Source organism: Carassius carassius, chromosome 3, assembly GCF_963082965.1.
Source record: "Carassius carassius chromosome 3, fCarCar2.1, whole genome shotgun sequence".
Taxonomy (NCBI): Eukaryota; Metazoa; Chordata; class Actinopteri; order Cypriniformes; family Cyprinidae; genus Carassius; species Carassius carassius.
Window position 1 is genome coordinate 6,888,462 of NC_081757.1, and position 16,516 is coordinate 6,904,977.

The 16,516-nt window shown below is 35.4% G+C and overlaps 2 protein-coding genes across 3 annotated transcripts; one reads left to right on the top strand and one right to left on the bottom strand.

The window, feature by feature from the left end:
* Positions 1–4,281: 4,281 nt before the first annotated feature.
* mrpl46 (mitochondrial ribosomal protein L46) lies at positions 4,282–6,715 on the bottom strand. The gene is made up of 4 exons (XM_059526948.1): positions 6,428–6,715; positions 5,531–5,735; positions 5,245–5,415; positions 4,282–4,781 (listed from the first exon to the last, which is right to left on the bottom strand). Exons 1-4 carry the CDS (start codon positions 6,665–6,667, stop codon positions 4,534–4,536), a joined length of 864 nt encoding a protein of 287 aa, XP_059382931.1. The 5' UTR covers positions 6,668–6,715; the 3' UTR covers positions 4,282–4,533.
* A 210-nt stretch (positions 6,716–6,925) lies between these two features.
* Positions 6,926–14,838, top strand: LOC132117587 (small ribosomal subunit protein uS11m-like). 2 transcript variants are annotated; one of them, XM_059526950.1, is made up of 6 exons: positions 6,930–7,118; positions 8,683–8,799; positions 9,255–9,353; positions 9,716–9,845; positions 11,155–11,220; positions 14,525–14,838. In XM_059526950.1, the coding sequence occupies exons 1-6, from the start codon at positions 7,036–7,038 to the stop codon at positions 14,630–14,632; spliced, it is 603 nt and encodes a 200-aa protein (XP_059382933.1). In that variant the 5' UTR covers positions 6,930–7,035; the 3' UTR covers positions 14,633–14,838. The 2 variants fall into 2 exon arrangements, with proteins under 2 accessions (XP_059382934.1, XP_059382933.1); XM_059526951.1 differs by lacking the exon at positions 11,155–11,220 and having other exon boundaries at positions 6,926–7,118.
* The last annotated feature ends 1,678 nt before the right edge of the window (positions 14,839–16,516 follow it).

Here is a 16,516-nt window from a genome sequence, read left to right on the forward strand (position 1 = left end):
TGACCCTCTTGGCCTTCCATATTGTGATTGATTTGCAGCGCGTTTCGTTATATGCAGGTGTTGTGATGATTTGCAGCGCGTTTCGTTATATGCAGGTGTTGTGATGATTTGCAGCGCGTTTCGTTACATGCAGGTGTTGTGATGATTTGCAGCTCGTTTCGTTATATGCAGGTGTTGTGATGATTTGCAGCGCGTTTCGTTATATGCAGGTGTTGTGATGATTTGCAGCGCGTTTCGTTATATGCAGGTGTTGTGATGATTTGCAGCGCGTTTCGTTATATGCATGTGTTGTGATGATTTGCAACACTTGTGTTGTCAAACTGATGAAGATGTTTTCTTCATTTGCTGATGTTTTTTCAATTGGCATGTGTTTTCTTAAGTTGCAGCGTGTTGAGCTGTCTCGGCCACCGTAAAAATCAATGCATTTTTATGACTGTAGAAGTCATTGTTTTGTGACACAGCACCATTTTTTACAGTCTGCACAACACCTTAATGAATTTACCAAGTGCTATAGTATTATTACATTAAATTATTAAAATATATAATTTTACCTAATATATATATATATGTATGTAATGTTATGTAAAATAAACAGTTATACTGGGAAAAAATATTTAAAATGTTTCATTTATTATATGTTTATTAGACAATAGTTACAGTCAAAATGGTTTTCATTATGCCTAATTGTGCATAGAAAAAAAATCTTAATATAAATTCAATATTTTATAGTAAATTAGCTATATGAAAAAAATGTGTTATATTTGTTTTGGTTTAAGTGCACTGACAATATTTCACAGAATGTGAATTATGTAATTTTGTAAACAAGTTGCATACATTTCTCACATGGTATAAATGAGTCTTGAAATGAAAATAAACAGATGCCTTTATATTGTAGGGGTCACTCACAAAAGTAAGTGAGGGATAAGCATATAATATATATATATATATATATATATATATATATGCTGAAGTTTTACAGACCAATAGAGTCTGTGCTTGTTCAATTAAATTGGCTTTTCTGGATTAAAAAAGAAAACAAATGGAAACAATGTTAGGTTAACTGGGGTTAAATATCTTCTTTGGGACTTCATTCCGTACAGCCAAACATTTTGCATTGTGCTCTCTTTTTGTAAATGGTTGATTGATTCCAGGTTTTGTTTTTTAGGGGCAGTCATTCACTTTAATTTGAAATGGGATTTGGTGTCTAATAACAAACAAAACAGGAGAGGAAAAAGTGCAGAGGAAATATCAATTCTAATATTGTCAAAGGATGTTTAATCTTCTCAGACATGACAAAGCACCGTGATAGAGATGTGAGACGTGAGCGAGGACAAAACATGCTGATCAGCTAATTGTTGTACATCACCTCAATAACCTCACCTGATCTCATACAGCTGAGCTCAGCGCTTGAGGTCTTTAAAGGGAGGGAAGGTTCATACTCGCACCCATTTATTGCTTTCCCGGCTCCACTTAGATGTCTCTGAAGACCTCCGAGCCCCCGTTTTAACCTTCAATTATAAATTAAGCTGTTGTGGTAAAATGTGTTTATGAGCTAAATGTGGCCAATTTAATTTGAAATGGGATTTGGGTCGAAATGTCTTAGCAGAAAACATGCATAATGTTCTTTATTCTCAACGTTATTAGGTTAGACACTAGTGTCCTGAGTAGCATGCTTAGGTGCGGAGAGCACTGTATGTATACCCAAACTAATAAAACTAGAACAATATGCCAATATCTGGATTAATGGCAGACTTGAGATACAATGCTTATAAATTTTCATGTTTAGTGGCTTTACAGCAATGAATAACACTGGTATTCTTTCTTGCCACTGATCAACACATAAACAGTCTATAAAGGCATTTTAAATAATACAGAGTATAAAATCCAAACTAATTTGTTTCATTAGTATTCATCCCATAATATGATATAATATGACACGTAAATAAATCAAATTAATAGATAAAATTACTTGTGTGCCGTCAGAGAGTTACAGCTGATTGTATAAAAACAACTCTAGCTGGGAGCTCCAACTTTCTGGTGAGTCAATATTGTGGCAGAACTTACATCATTCAGTTCAAAACGAAAAAAAAAAAACTCCAAGCAATTCAGCGGAAAAGTAATTGAAAAGCACAAGTCAGGGAACGGCTACAAGAAGACTTTAAGAAGTCATTAAATATATCCCTTAGAGTATAGTTAAATCAATAATTAAGTAATGGAAAGAGCATGGCAGTGCTGTAAATCTAGAGCTGGCTGTCCTCAAAAAACCGAGTGACCGTGGAGGACACTAGTGACTAGTGAGAGAGGTCACCAAGACCAGCTGGAAGAAATGTTTCTGTCATCTGAAGAGACCAAAATAAAGCTTTTTGTCCATCAAACTAAACACACGTCAGCCAAATACAACATATCTTTTGTGAAGCATAGTGATGGCAGTATCGTGCTGTTGGGATGCTTCTCTAGAGAAAGACCTTGAAGACATGTGAGGGTATGAAAAGTGCAAAATACAGGAAAATCCTGCAGGAAAACCACAAGACTCCTATGACTTGAAACGATATTTGATGTAAGCAGCATGCCACTTTTGAAAGAAGAATGGAGAAACACTGCAGTCCCCAGTGAAACTTATCCACTTAAATGCAAGTCTGAAATTGCTCTCATCCACTCGATGGGGGTGAATACTTATGCAAATTATTTAATGTACATTAAATGTACATTTTCTGTGACACGAAAGAATATTCCTAGTCCAAGGCTAAAAAGATGTTGTTAATGTTCATGTCCTGGTGTAGCAAGATCAGTCAATCCAACTGATTTATGGATTGATTTGAAAAGTGCAGAAAGAAACATGTAGTTTGCAGTTTTGAAAGACGAATGGAGAAGCACAAACTGCTGCCACTTAATTGGGGTGAATGCAAAGCAGAATTAAACTTGAAAAGTACTTTTTATAGTGAGTGTACAGCTTCAGCGTACAAAGAAAAGCTCTTCCATTGACATTGACTCTTCCATTAATCACACAAAAACTGTTAAGAATTGTTTTTTTTATGGTCCTATTTTACCCCCCAAATAAAACAAGAAATCATTTTTGGACAAAGAAAATTAAGCCTATTATATAAACCATATCACTTAGACTTACAAAAACTGGCCTTTTTTAAGTTTGTGTTCTTTAAAAAAAAAAAAATGTGTCCCACTGCAAAGCCCTCAGTTGCACTATTTATGAGGAATTTGGAAAGTAATTTCTCCTCCAAATCCCAAAACGCTGGCAGAACTGACTTTCCACAGCCAATTTTTAGAGACCTACATAATCAAGGTGCCTAAATAATTCATAGTATTACTAATCCCAGTTTCCACCAGCACAGCACAAAAGTCAAAGACTATTTGACAACTGAGCAAGAGAGAGAAACCCCAAGTACAAGGCATTTAAATTTGACAAGATAAAAATAAACTGGCTGAAAGCATAATTGGATATCCTTTGTGATTTCATGAAGGGGGGGTTCCTGTTGGATGGTCTGTCCTCCATTCTTTGTCCATCTACTGCCCTCAAGTGGTAGTTTTTAAAGGACAACATGGACTGATAAAGATAAAGAAGTGACAGAGAAGTAGAGGAATAACAAACAATATAACTACCACCCTGCTGGGGAAATTATTCAATGCTACATTTTACCAAAATTCTCGAAGATGAGATTGATGAAATATTTTATTTTTCTTATAGAACACAACTGAAGATGATACTTTACATGTTTGTGACAGTAAGTCTACCTCATGAGCTGGGTGCATTTTGAAGGCCTCAAGGCCAAATTTACTGACTATGTAGACCTCATGGCCTGCATAACTCTGCTTATGAATAGAGAATACAGAAGGAAGTACCAAAGATGGGAGATGCAACAGGATGAGATGGTGTGGAAATAGATCATGTGTGTACAACTCATTAAAATCCTGACAGCTCGTTAAAATCCTAAAATGTAACCTTGAGCACCTGGAAAGTGTTAGATAAGAGAAGTTCTTTTGAAAAGTATTTTTCTACAATGAAATGAAGCATAATGAAAACTAATATACAAGTGTGGAAGAGTACCGGGAATGACGCATTAACAAGTCTCTATACTCACTGGACAGTGACCGATAACAAAATAGAATAAAGATGGTATCCTGGACAAGGAAATATTCAGATGCTCTGCAGTTATCTTGGTTTTGTTGTCTTCTTGCAATAAAGTCTTATTTTGATTTTTGGAACTCTCCCTCCTGAGCATTATTTTGCAAGACAGAGCACACTTTTCTCAACAAGATCACATGCTATGAAGTCAAAAACCGACCTTTTTAATATTGCATTAATCGTCAAATAGGTTTCCAGTTACGAGCAGGATAAATATACAAATGCATGCAGATGACAACAGAGTTTATCTATATAACAATCTGAACATCACTTATATTGCCCTTATATGATGGAATAGGGTCCAATCTCATGGAATCATTGTCCAAAAATATGAAAAGCATAAACTTGCGGTCTGTTTTCCCACATATTCTCCATCATTTCCATCTCTTCGTATATTACAGAGCCATAATGAAGCGTCTGACTTGTTTTAGGTACTCTGGCTTCAGGAAGTCCTGGAGTTCATCCTTTTTTACCCAGGCAAATGAATTATTTTCCAGAGGTAAGTGCTTATGGCTGGATAGCACTGCTTTGAAAAAGAACACCTTGGCTCCAACACTGCCCTCTTTCTGAAAGTCCTTTGGGTATTTATATTTGTAAAATCCACAGGGTGCATTGCCAAGGAAAGTAGCCTTTAGATCAGCACCTACAGAGGACAGATTAAACAGAAGCTTAATAATTTAACCTGCAGCCCATTCGATTTAAGAATTACAGTCTTGTAATATAGACTGATATAATCATAACGGCACTGAATTAATCTTTAACCAGAAAATTAAATCATGTTTTATTTACATTTTTTCTAGCCCTGCTTGTGAATCAGTGTTAAAACTGTCATCATTAATTGTCAGCTTATTAAAATGTTTTATGATCAGCTCTTCTTAAGAGCTAACCAACTCTCCAGTTAAAACCGAAGCTGTCTAAATGACTATTACAATATAAGCATCAGAATCAGACAGAGCTTTATTGCCAAGCATGTTTGCACATACAAGTATTTTATTTTGGTGACAGAATAAGCTTCCAAAACACAGATAATAAAAATTAAGGTATGTGAATAAAATACACATACGCATATATGTATAAATAAACAAAATAGACAAATCTGTATGCACCTGGAAGACTTGCAAGCGCACGTTCTGCCGTCTGTCGAAGTGTCTCTCCCGTCTGCCACTGTGTCTGAGGCAGGAGCCAAAGCTTTTGACTGCCAACATCCTTCTTCACCAGCAAGATCAGGCTTTCTGCTAAACAACGCTCTGAAGAGCTCACGCCTTTCTCATCAACACCTGTAATTTGTGTACATTCAACACGTTTTATAATTCTGAAATGTCTTAAAAAACATGACTTGCATCAAAGCAATGATTTAATCTGTGACACTTTCACTGCCGATGTAATGCTTACCTTGCAACCTCAGAGCAGGATGAAATTGCTTCAGTTTTTGTTCCCAAATATCTTCCAGATCTTGGGCTGTGACAATTTCTTTGTCTCTGTAATCCTCTTCCTCTTCATCTGAATCATAATCCTCTTCTTGTTTTCGGCTCATCCGTGCAGCGTCCTCCAGGAGCCTCAGCTCATGATCCGAAAGCAGACTTCTCTCTAACTCCATCTGAAACAGTAAGTTATGAGGGTTATAGGTGTCTCATGGCGACCAGATTAATGAATGGACAGCATTATAGGGGGATGCTTGAAGGTCAGATCACAATATTAAGATACATACAGACACCCAGCCTCAAAATATGCTACATAGCACACTAAAATTAGAAAAATAAAATAAAAAATATATGTATGTAAATGGTGCCGTAATCAACTACCGGTACATCATTCGAAAACATTATATGTGACCCTGGACCACAGTACCATTCTTAAGTCGCTGAGATATATTTGTAGCCAAAAAAAAAAAAAACATTGAATGGGTCAAAATTATGTATTTTTCTTTTATGACAAAAATCCTTAGGATATCAAGTAAGATATTTTGAAAATTTCCTATCAAAAATATAGCAAAACTTAATGTTTGATTTGTAATATGCATTGCGAAGGACTTAATTCGGGCATCTTTGAAGGCGTAAATTTTCTCAATGATATTATTAATATTATTATTACTTTTTTTTTTTTTGCACCCTCAGATTCCAGATTTTCAAATAGTTATATCTCTGGCAAAAATTGCCCTATCCTAACAAACCATATATCAACAGAAAGCTTATTTATTCAGAATATTTTAAGAAAAATTAACCCTTACGAGAGGTTTCGTAGTCCATGGTCACAATATATATTTCATGTCAAATATTGATTTTTTCATACCTGGTGCATAAGCTCCATGAACTCCTCCTCAATAGGGCTCCTGTTTTGAGAGACCAGGGGCAGCCGCTGCAGACACACGGCTCCATGCAGCGCCCACGGAGACGCCACAGCCGCAGTTTTGACATTTAGCGCAGACCACTGTTGCCTAGTGGACGAAAAATTTCGCACGCCTTTGTTTAATATAGTTGTAGTTATTATTCTCCATAATGGTCGATAAACTCTAGTGAAGGGCGCCGCCATCTCGACCGCACGTGTTCCCGAAGTGCTTTGCGGAGTTTGTCATATAGACGCGACTATTTCGAAAATAGGGGGAACAAGTTTAAGTGAAAAATTATTTTTATAAAATTTATAATATTTATAAAAATAAACAAACACTATACTTGAATTATTTGTTATTACTATATGAAACCTTATACAAAATACTTTACGTCACATTCGATACGTTGGCGTCTAAAATATAAATACAACACCCCTCTGAAATCTAGTATTATAGTGACTTTCCTTTGAACGCTCTGTACGCATCGCGACTGTCAATGTCAGCCAAGCTACCTAGCTTCATGTGTGTGTGTGTGTGTTTGTGAATAAACTGCATGATTTAAACACATACTATGTATCTTAGGTTATATAGCCTCATTCGAGGTTCGTGTCAGCAGCTTTTTGAGCCCTTGAATTCATCTGGACGGATGATAATGTAAGTAGCTTATGGGGTTGTTATAGCAGCCCCTCTCATAACATGTTTGATATTTGTGTGACGGGCAAATATCCTCCACTGTTAACTTAATGTTTCATATATCATATAACAAAAGTTGACATACTATTAATCTATTTTTTATTATTATGGTTTCATAATACTACTGTTATGCCATTTATTTATTTAGGATATGGTAACTTACTATGGTAATACTATGATTTTGGACATGACTTATTAGAATTCTAGGGTATATGATATTAATTATGCCTTTTTGGACATTGCTTCCTAGTAATACCATGTTTTCCTGGACATGTACCATACTAATAATGTTTTGAGGGTTTTTTTTTTTTTTCAAACCATCTAAAATGATTATACCGTGGTGTTCTTTGACATACAGTACTGTGCAATATTCTTAGGCTACTAGTATTTTCACCAACAAAAAGTGGTTTTAAGTAAGTTATTTCTATTTTTTTTTCTGTAGTGTGTCATTAGTAAATATCAGTTTACATTTCCAAACATTATTTTTGCCATTATATACATAATAATCCAGTGAGATTTCTGTTAGCACAACAGCCAGTGCTCCACACAGAGACCTGATCCGATCATCATCATGATCAGTCTGTCTGGAAAGACATGAAGGAACAGAACAAACTGAGATAGACTCAATCCAGAAGAACTGTGGCAACGTCTCCAAGACGCTTCAAGAAACCTGCAAAGCTACAGTACTGTGCAAAGTTTTAGGCACTTTTGTAAAAATGCTATGAAGTGAAGATGAAAGTGAAAGTGACGTGACATTCAGCCAAGTATGGTGACCCATACTCAAAAAGTGCACACACACAGAGCAGTGATAACACACACACACTGTGAACACACACCCGGAGCAGTGGGCAGCCATTTAAATGGCTGATGCCTTCGAATATAATGCCATAAATAGATTTTATTAATTAACTTCTATTAACTTAAATTAAATCAACAATTGGTGTGACCACACTATGCATTAAAAAAGCTTTTATCCTAGGTACACTTGTGCATGGTTTTCAGATAGCTTTACAGGTATGTCTCTTGAAGTGTCTTGGAGATGTTGCCACAGTTCTTCTGGATTGAGTCTGTCTCCGTTTGTTCTGTTTCTTCATTTTATTCCAGACAGAGTGATGATGATGATCAGATCTTTGTGTGGAGGACTGGCTGTTGTCAGACTCCTTGTGCAATCAAAAATCTCACTGAATTATTACATTTAATAGCAAAAATAATTTTTGGAAATGTAAACTGATATTTACTACTTACAAACTACAGCAAAATATAGAAATAAATATAGAATTACTTAAGCCCATTTTTTGAAAATACTAGTGAAAATACTAGTGGCCTAAGACTTTTGCACAGCACTGTACCTCCTAAGTATTATTTTACCTTAATAGCGAAGTAATCACAACTAAGAAATAACACGATAAAAGGTCTTCTGTTTGAGCTTCTTCCAAGTCATCAACATATGAGTCTAGAGACCAGCTTTGCACACTCTGGATGTCGTTTGTTACTAAGGGACCTAATTGGTTGTTGTCTCCTGCAGTGGGGGAAATGTGGGGCTTCAGCATCCGCTATCAAGCAGTGCCATCCGATTACAAGAGGCTGATGCCAAACCAGTGGAAACCAAGAAGCCATCATCCCCTGCCAAAAGACTGAAAGAGTATGACAGAAACAGTGACACACACCTGCTTTCAAATATAATTTTAACCCAGGGTCTCCCAGACCTTTTAGTCAGTTCTAAGAATATAAATGATCACATAAATTAAACCCAGAGATTTTAAATAATAAATGGATTGTAATACACTTTAGGATTCTTTCATAAATAGAGGCAGAAAGAACAGCATTTATTTAAAACAATATAAACAATATTTTGTAACATTATAAACGTCTTCACTGTCAGCTTTATTCAATTTCTGTACAACCCTAAATATCTGAGTGGTAGTGTATCACAGTTTCTGTGAAAAAAAAAAATTTGTATATATATTTAGTAGCAAAAACTGTTTTTTACATTGATAGTAATAGTTATCATTTAGTATAAAGTATCTCTGTCTACATAAATTATTTCTCTAGAGATGCTTTGTTATTGTTGTTGCTAATATTCTTTTCCCCATTTAGTATTTTCCCTCCATTTCCGGGTGAGGAGAGCTCCCTGACATGGGACAGCAAGAAGTTTGAAGAGTTACCGATAGCACACATAAAAGCCACATATAACAAGTAAGTTGCTTGGCAAAAAAATAAAATGGTCGTGATTGACAAATTAATATGGATTTAGTTCAGATATAGTTACAGTTTTTTTTCTGTGCGCATGCAGCTATAGCATAAGCTTATTTAATCTCTTAACTATGTTTGTCTTTTATCCATCTGTTGCATTGGTCAAAGTGCTTATGTTGCATAACATAGACTACTGTACATTTTAGTTTCAATGCCCATGTGAAATTAATTTACAGTGTTTTCTTTGTGTATCTAGGGACTACAGATGTTAATACAGTACTATATGCATTATAATTATTATTTATACCTAATACTGCATGTTTACATATAGCTAACTGTATTTTGTCCTTAATTTCTTGCTCAAGCACACATATCCACGTCACAGATTGTCTGGGCCAGTACATGGTCCGAACCTCATGTGGATCAGAGGGTTTCAAGAATGTGAAGAAAGCCACTCCTATTGCAGCACAGACCGCTGGGATTTCAGCCGCTGCGGTAAGATGGACAAATATAAAATCATACTGATTGTATACTGAAATAAAATGTGTCAAGAATTGTTGAAGTCCTTTTGCTTGATAAAAATAAATGCATGCGAACTTATCCTGAGTGCAAAAGATTTTAATAAAAAAAATAAAAAAGTTTTGTATAGTTGTCAAAGCATAAAACATATGTGACCCTGCAGCACAAAACCAGTCTTGGTCACTTGGGTATATTTGTAGCAATAGCCAAAAATACATTGTATGGGTCAGAATTATTGACTTTTCTTTTAAGGCAAAAATCATTAGGATATTAAGTAAAGATCATGTTCCATGAAGATATTTTGTAAATTTCCTTTATTTTGACATCTTTAAAGTCGATTTTCTCAGTATTTTGATTTTTTTGCACCCTCAGATTCCAGATTTTCAAATAGTTTTATCTCAATATACCAAAAATCAGTGAAAAGCTTATTTATTCAGCTTTCAGATGATGTATGAATTTCAATAAAAAAAAGAAAATAACCCTTCTGACTGGTTTTGTTGTCGAGGGTCACATATATTATTTCATTTGAACTGTCTAGTAGAGAGAGATATATCAGAAATTTCGATCAAAAATAATTATTAATACATGTCATCGCAGGGGTGCATCTTTTTTTGTTTCTGTCATTTAGATGTTGTCCACTTGATGGCAGCACATTTCTTTGCAGTAATTTACCACACCCTGTTTAATTGTTAAAGTACCCTTCCTTAGATTGTATTTGACTGGTTTTCTGCTTTAAATTTAAAGTCATGCTGAAACATTCTGTCAGGACAGACATTAAATATAATGTAAGAAACATATTTGAAACATAGAGAACTTGTAAAAGGATTTGTATTTGTATTTTTTTTTTTGTTAACTATCACGGTCTTATGTGCATGTATGTTTCTCTGGTTTGAGGTTATCAGCAGTGTCCTATTAACTGTTTCAGTGTTTATACTGATTATATGCCTGGCAAGGAGAAATAGAAAAATTAAAAATAACATTTCAAATCTTTGGTTTCATGTTTATATGTCTCTTCGGTTACTTCCATTCTATTTGTTTGTAATTTCATCAGCGTGTGTCGTGAAGAGTCTAATGACAACCCTGAGTCACAGCATGCTGTATAATCAGTATATGACTTCCCACTGATAACCATTCATTTGCTGTATGGACACAGGCGTTATGATCTAAATTAGTAGTTTCGGACAGACCTCAGATTCTAGGCTCCTGCAATTTTGTGTTTCCTCAGTGATTCATTAGTTTTTATTATGCTAAATGTTCTAAATGTATGTATGTTTGTCTTGAGCAGAAGGCGAGGGCTAAGGGGGTCAGCTACGTCCGTGTGCTGGTGAAAGGACTCGGTCCAGGGCGCTTGGTGAGTAGATTGCTAAGGCCAAAGATTTACAGCAAAAAAATAAAAATCTCTGCGAAACTATAATATTACTTTTTATTGTGACATTTTCCATTTACCTATATTTTATATCATTGATTATTAAGACTTTCTCATGACAGCTTATCTGTAACTGTGTGAAAGTGAGGCTGTGCACATTTGAATGGAAACGAGGCATCTTGAATCATTTACAGTACCTCCACTCTCAAATGAGACAAACACGTTATTGCTGTTTTCTAATAAACTAGGCAGTGAATTTTGCAGTGAATACCAAAAAATGTCACAGTGGTGAAAGGTATAGAAGAATGCAAATGCAAAATTTTAATAATTAAAATATTTGTAAATTCAAAGGTCCAAGATTCTCTATATTGTTGTTCATTGTTGTATTGTACATGCACAATACAGATAAAAGGAGCAAAAAACATAGAAAATGTGTAAAGGGGGCAGGCAGCTATTGAATAAAATAAATAAAAGATGTATATCTAATAATTAATACAATAAGAAGATAGGAATAACAACTACATTATACATTTTCTGAGGACAGTGACTGCTTGTGTGTTGTGAGTTGTTTAGTTAGTTGTGTGTGGTTGCAGAGTTGTTGTTTTTTGTGGTCAAAAGAGACAATTTTCAAGTCGTTATGATTTACAGATGCACACTACCATCAAAAAATTTGGGTCCGTATGATTTTTTCAGTTTTTTGAAAAGTTACGCTTTCCAAGGCTGAATTTTTATTTGATAAAAAAATACAGAAAATACAGTAATATTATTATTTAAATTTTAAAAACATGTTTTCTATCTTAATTTTTTTTTTTGAATGTAATTTATTCCTGTAATGCAAAGCTGAATTTACAGTATCATTACCGCAGTCTTCACTGTCACATGATCCTTCAGAATGAAATCTTTCTAATATGATGATTTGGAGCATTTTCAGTGTTGAAAACGGTTGTGCTGAGTTAATTTTTGTGCAAATCATCTTTGAAAAGAACGTTCAAAACAAGAACCACATATATTTCAAATCTTTTGTTACATTATAAAGGTATTTTGTGTCATTTTTGATCAATTTAATGTATTTTTGCTGAAAAGTATGAATTTCTTTCAAAAACTTTTGAACAGTAGTATATGAGATTTTCTTTCCACCCAGGTAATCATGTGCAAGGTGAAAACTATAATGACACACTTCTCAACAAAGCATAAATGGTATTAGACAATGATTTATTTGATGTTGATTAATTTTCTTGGTGTTTGTTTGTTCAGATTTTTAACCCTGGGTATGCTTTAACAAACACCACTGAAAGAATAAACAAGAAATAACAAAAATCTAGTACTGTACAGTGGAAGTGATGCTAAACACTGTTGCTAATGTGCAAATGGAAACTTAGAGGTTCCGTTCACAGTTTGATGTGCACAAATGTGTAAATGAGTTAAAACAAGTTCAGGGTTGCAAACAAACAAAAGACTTGTTTGAAATTCATAGCTAAGGTAGTCTTAAAACTGTCACCTTTTCTGATGTGCTTTTACCTTTAAGACTTCCTGTGATGATTTGCAGCCAAAAAAGAACTTAAAATCTATTGAAGGGCCTATGCCGTATCTATTATTATTGAGGCTTTTTTCACTTATATGGCCCATCCACCCAGAAGTCTTATGGGGTTATTCTAGGGCAGCTTCACAAAACCAGCGAGGCGTGTGGAAAAAAAGAAAAGGTACTTATAAACCCAGCAAGACTTGTAGAGTGTAGAAATCAAAGAATAAAAAAGGAGCTATGGAAAAAAAATGTCCTTTATTGTGCCAACACATATCTGCACACTGGCCTTCATCAGGACTAAACAATTACAAATAAAGAAAAATAAAAAAAACACCTAAATGCAAACAAAGAGCAAATTCAAACTTGCAGCCAATCAATAAGGAAATTAAAAGAGATGGTTTGATATCCACCAATCACAAGACACATTATAAAACAATGTCAGTAAACTCTATTGTAACCAGTAATTTGTACGGAAATAAATAAAAATTATCCATAATCTATGACACCACCCAAAACATATCTGCAACTGCGTAGGGACATAATGGTGGTGGCTTTTGCACAGCCAGTCACATTTTCTTAGAAAAATGTAAAAATCTAGTTGATTGATTGACCTCCTGCTTTTCATCCAGTTTCTTTTTGTGATACATTCAGTAGAATGGCAGCAGTGATTATATATTATTCTCTGTATGTGCTGTATGGTTCGGCAACAGTTATGTGTGCTGACTACTCGATCAATACTCTGAAACTGACCGATGAGTTCTGTGAGCTCAGCAGCGGTCTGCATGCTCTTACTCTGAGCCGGGTGGGAGGACATTAAGGCTGGTTGAGAATATAATGAGCCCCTCCAGAGCTGCAGGCAACAGGGGGCTTTTAAGACTTGCATTACTCTTTTACCTACCCTCGGTTTCTTCACAGTCAGAAGCTTCTGGACTAAGTTGCATTGAAGCAGATGGTGGTTGGCCATAAATAAATCAATGCAGTGCTAGCTTATTTGAATCACATTATTAAACAGGCAAGTCAGGGTAAATACTTGTGCTTAGATAACTTAGAAAAGCTGGATAGGAATCAGGGATGCACTGATTTTACAGTTCGGCAGGTAATATTCTATTTAATTAAAATCTGTCATTTTAAATGCTACAAGTGAATTAAGCCATCATAACATTATATTTTTTCAAATATCCTCACCCTCAGGTCGTCTGGGAAATATTTTGATTACATGTATTGTGTAGCCGGAAACAGCCATTTTAAATGCCTAAAAAAATCATGGATTTGTTTCTTACAAACAAGCAGCTTTTCACTTCACAAGACATTTACTGATGGACTGGAGCGGTGTGGTTTATTGTGATGTTTTTATCAGCTGTTTGGACTCTCATTCTGACGGCACCCATTCACTGCAGAGGATCCACTGGTGATCTGCTCCGATGAAGAAACAAAACCTTGCATGCCTACATTTTCAGCAAATTAAAATTTTTGTTAAGTTTAATTCCCATATATTAAACTTTAATTGAGCATTAGATGACAGCAAAGATTAAAAAATATATATATACTCCGAATATAGTGCCGATATATTGTGCACCTCTACTAAAAGATATTACATACATTTTATTTTTGTCCAAATCAGTAAGTATATAATGTTGAAGAGTATTTGGACTCATTGAATCGTTTTGTCATTAGAGTCACACACGTCTTTTGTAGAGAGAGTGTATTGTTGTAAACTGTATCTCTTAGCTAACTTGGCCTACATTGATTTTGCTCCCCTGTGTGTAGTCTGCCATTAAAGGGTTAACCATGGGAGGACTGGAGGTTGTTTCCATCACCGACAACACCCCAGTGCCACACAATGGCTGTCGCCCTCGCAAAGCACGAAGGATGTGAGGAGGAAGAAACCCATGAACCCAGAAGTCTTGTTTGTCTCTCTCTGTATTTTCATTGACCATCCAGTCTGAATATAGAGGTTAAATGCTCATTTATTCAGGTCAACGCTGTTCGAGAGTAATGCTTTTTTTTTCTTTTTCACAACAGCAGTGCTATGTATGTTATTTACCTTTTTGATAATTATTAAAGTGTGAAGGTGTCACTCATCACGTCTGTTTTTGTTCTTATTAGTGCATGTACAGCTTTCAGCTACGCATGGCTGAATAATTTAAAAGGCAACCTTGGGATTCAAAATCTAAATTAAAACCTAGAAATAAACAATGTGACAATGATCATGCTGGATAACACAGACCACCAGGTTTGGAACTTGTGGAGTTCATGCAGCTTGATCGTTGCTGTTATAAATGTACAAGGGTAACGACATAAATACAATCGTTTTTTTTTTACAATCGAACTTTTCACTTATATTGTTATTCTGGTTTTGTATTAAAAACACAAAATCAGTGGTGACAGACTTTAGGATCCAAGTACATTTTTCTGATGAATTTAGTAGTAAAAACAGAAAAATATGACAGAATGTTACAGTGGCTGTTTGTTTCGGGAAATTGCACAAAATTGTGTGTGTGCTCTCGAACATATGTTTTGTTTTTTTGTTTTTTTATAAATATTATTGTTCGATATGTTAGCACTTAATCTGAGTCCATTTCCAAGTTGACAGGCACAGGGTGGAATAGCTCCCTATAAATAAATGGACCATTGTAAGATTATTGCCCTTTTCTACCATTACATCAGGTGCTTCGTTGCTATGACAACGGCAATTAGCAGGAACTCAGGCAGGCGGTTGAATATAAGTCTGTCCCTAGTACCCATAGCAACCAAGGTCAGGCCTGCAACGCACATCTGCTTTTATACAAGCTTTAGTGTGCGCTATTGCTCGAGGACTGGGAAAAAAAAGACATAAATGACAATAGCAAATTATGTTAATGTCCATGTATAAGCTTGCTGGATGTCTGTGGTTCAGTCTTACAGTTTTAAATCTGAAGGATTCGATTCAGTGATTTTAGAACCAAAACATTTCAAGGTAAAAAACTGGTTTGGTGCTTTATGCAGGAACTGTTTTTCTGTGGCTCTCCAGCAACAGCTGTCCTTTTCCCAGTCTCCTTTCACACAGAGCGTCAGAGCCACCACAAAACACGTCTCATCAGCGGCAAAGCGTGACTTCTACCCACGTTTAACCCAGATGGCCGAGCATCTCAGATGTCCTCAGATAGCCTGTGCATCCAGTGGAGACTCTGACATGGAACCTGAGTATCCCTGCTGGGATTTTGTGGGCAGTGATTAGAAACCGGAGCCAACAAGGTTGATTGAATATAGAGTTAAATGGTTCACCTGCATTCTTGGTCTTTGCCGAAGTAATTTTTTTTTTTACATCTCAATCAATTGGGAAGTCTTTTTGTTATGTATTCCATATGGATTGTGTTTTTTAAAGGTTTTTTAGCAAGCACCAAATCAGAAAATATGTTTAGTTAAATGTTGTTGTTTTTTCGGTGAGGTTCAGTATTGTGAACAAAGCAAATAATGGAGTCTTGGTTAAATGCAACATGACCGTTTTGCCATGCAAGACTTAAAACTTAATTATTTTGAACCATGGGTTGCATTTTAAACCACATTGTTCTCAAATCAACAAATGCACTTGGAAATTGTTGAGAGGTGAAAGTTTTAATGGGTTATTATGCAATTACTTCAAGATACAATTTGTTCCTAATTAAGGTACCACACAAATCTCACCTTTCCCTATTGTGACAAAGCGTTGAATTGATTGCACTGAAATTATAACTTCCACCGGGGATTTTGTTCGATTTCTCCAGTTTTGACATTCATGTG

What these genes read in the sequence shown, in the direction of transcription:
- mrpl46 (XM_059526948.1), bottom strand. Translation starts at nt 6,667, where the DNA reads ATGGCGGCGCCCTTCACTAGAGTTTATCGACCATTATGGAGAATAATA. An exon ending in TCCTGCTCTGAGGTTGCAAG is followed by an intron (nt 5,416 to 5,530) that starts GTAAGCATTACA and finishes CACAAATTACAG; the next exon opens with GTGTTGATGAGAAAGGCGTG. An exon ending in TGCGCTTGCAAGTCTTCCAG is followed by an intron (nt 4,782 to 5,244) that starts GTGCATACAGAT and finishes TGTCCTCTGTAG; the next exon opens with GTGCTGATCTAAAGGCTACT.
- LOC132117587 (XM_059526950.1), top strand. Translation starts at nt 7,036, where the DNA reads ATGTATCTTAGGTTATATAGCCTCATTCGAGGTTCGTGTCAGCAGCTT. An exon ending in CCTGCCAAAAGACTGAAAGA is followed by an intron (nt 8,800 to 9,254) that starts GTATGACAGAAA and finishes TTCCCCATTTAG; the next exon opens with TATTTTCCCTCCATTTCCGG. An exon ending in ATAAAAGCCACATATAACAA is followed by an intron (nt 9,354 to 9,715) that starts GTAAGTTGCTTG and finishes TTCTTGCTCAAG; the next exon opens with CACACATATCCACGTCACAG.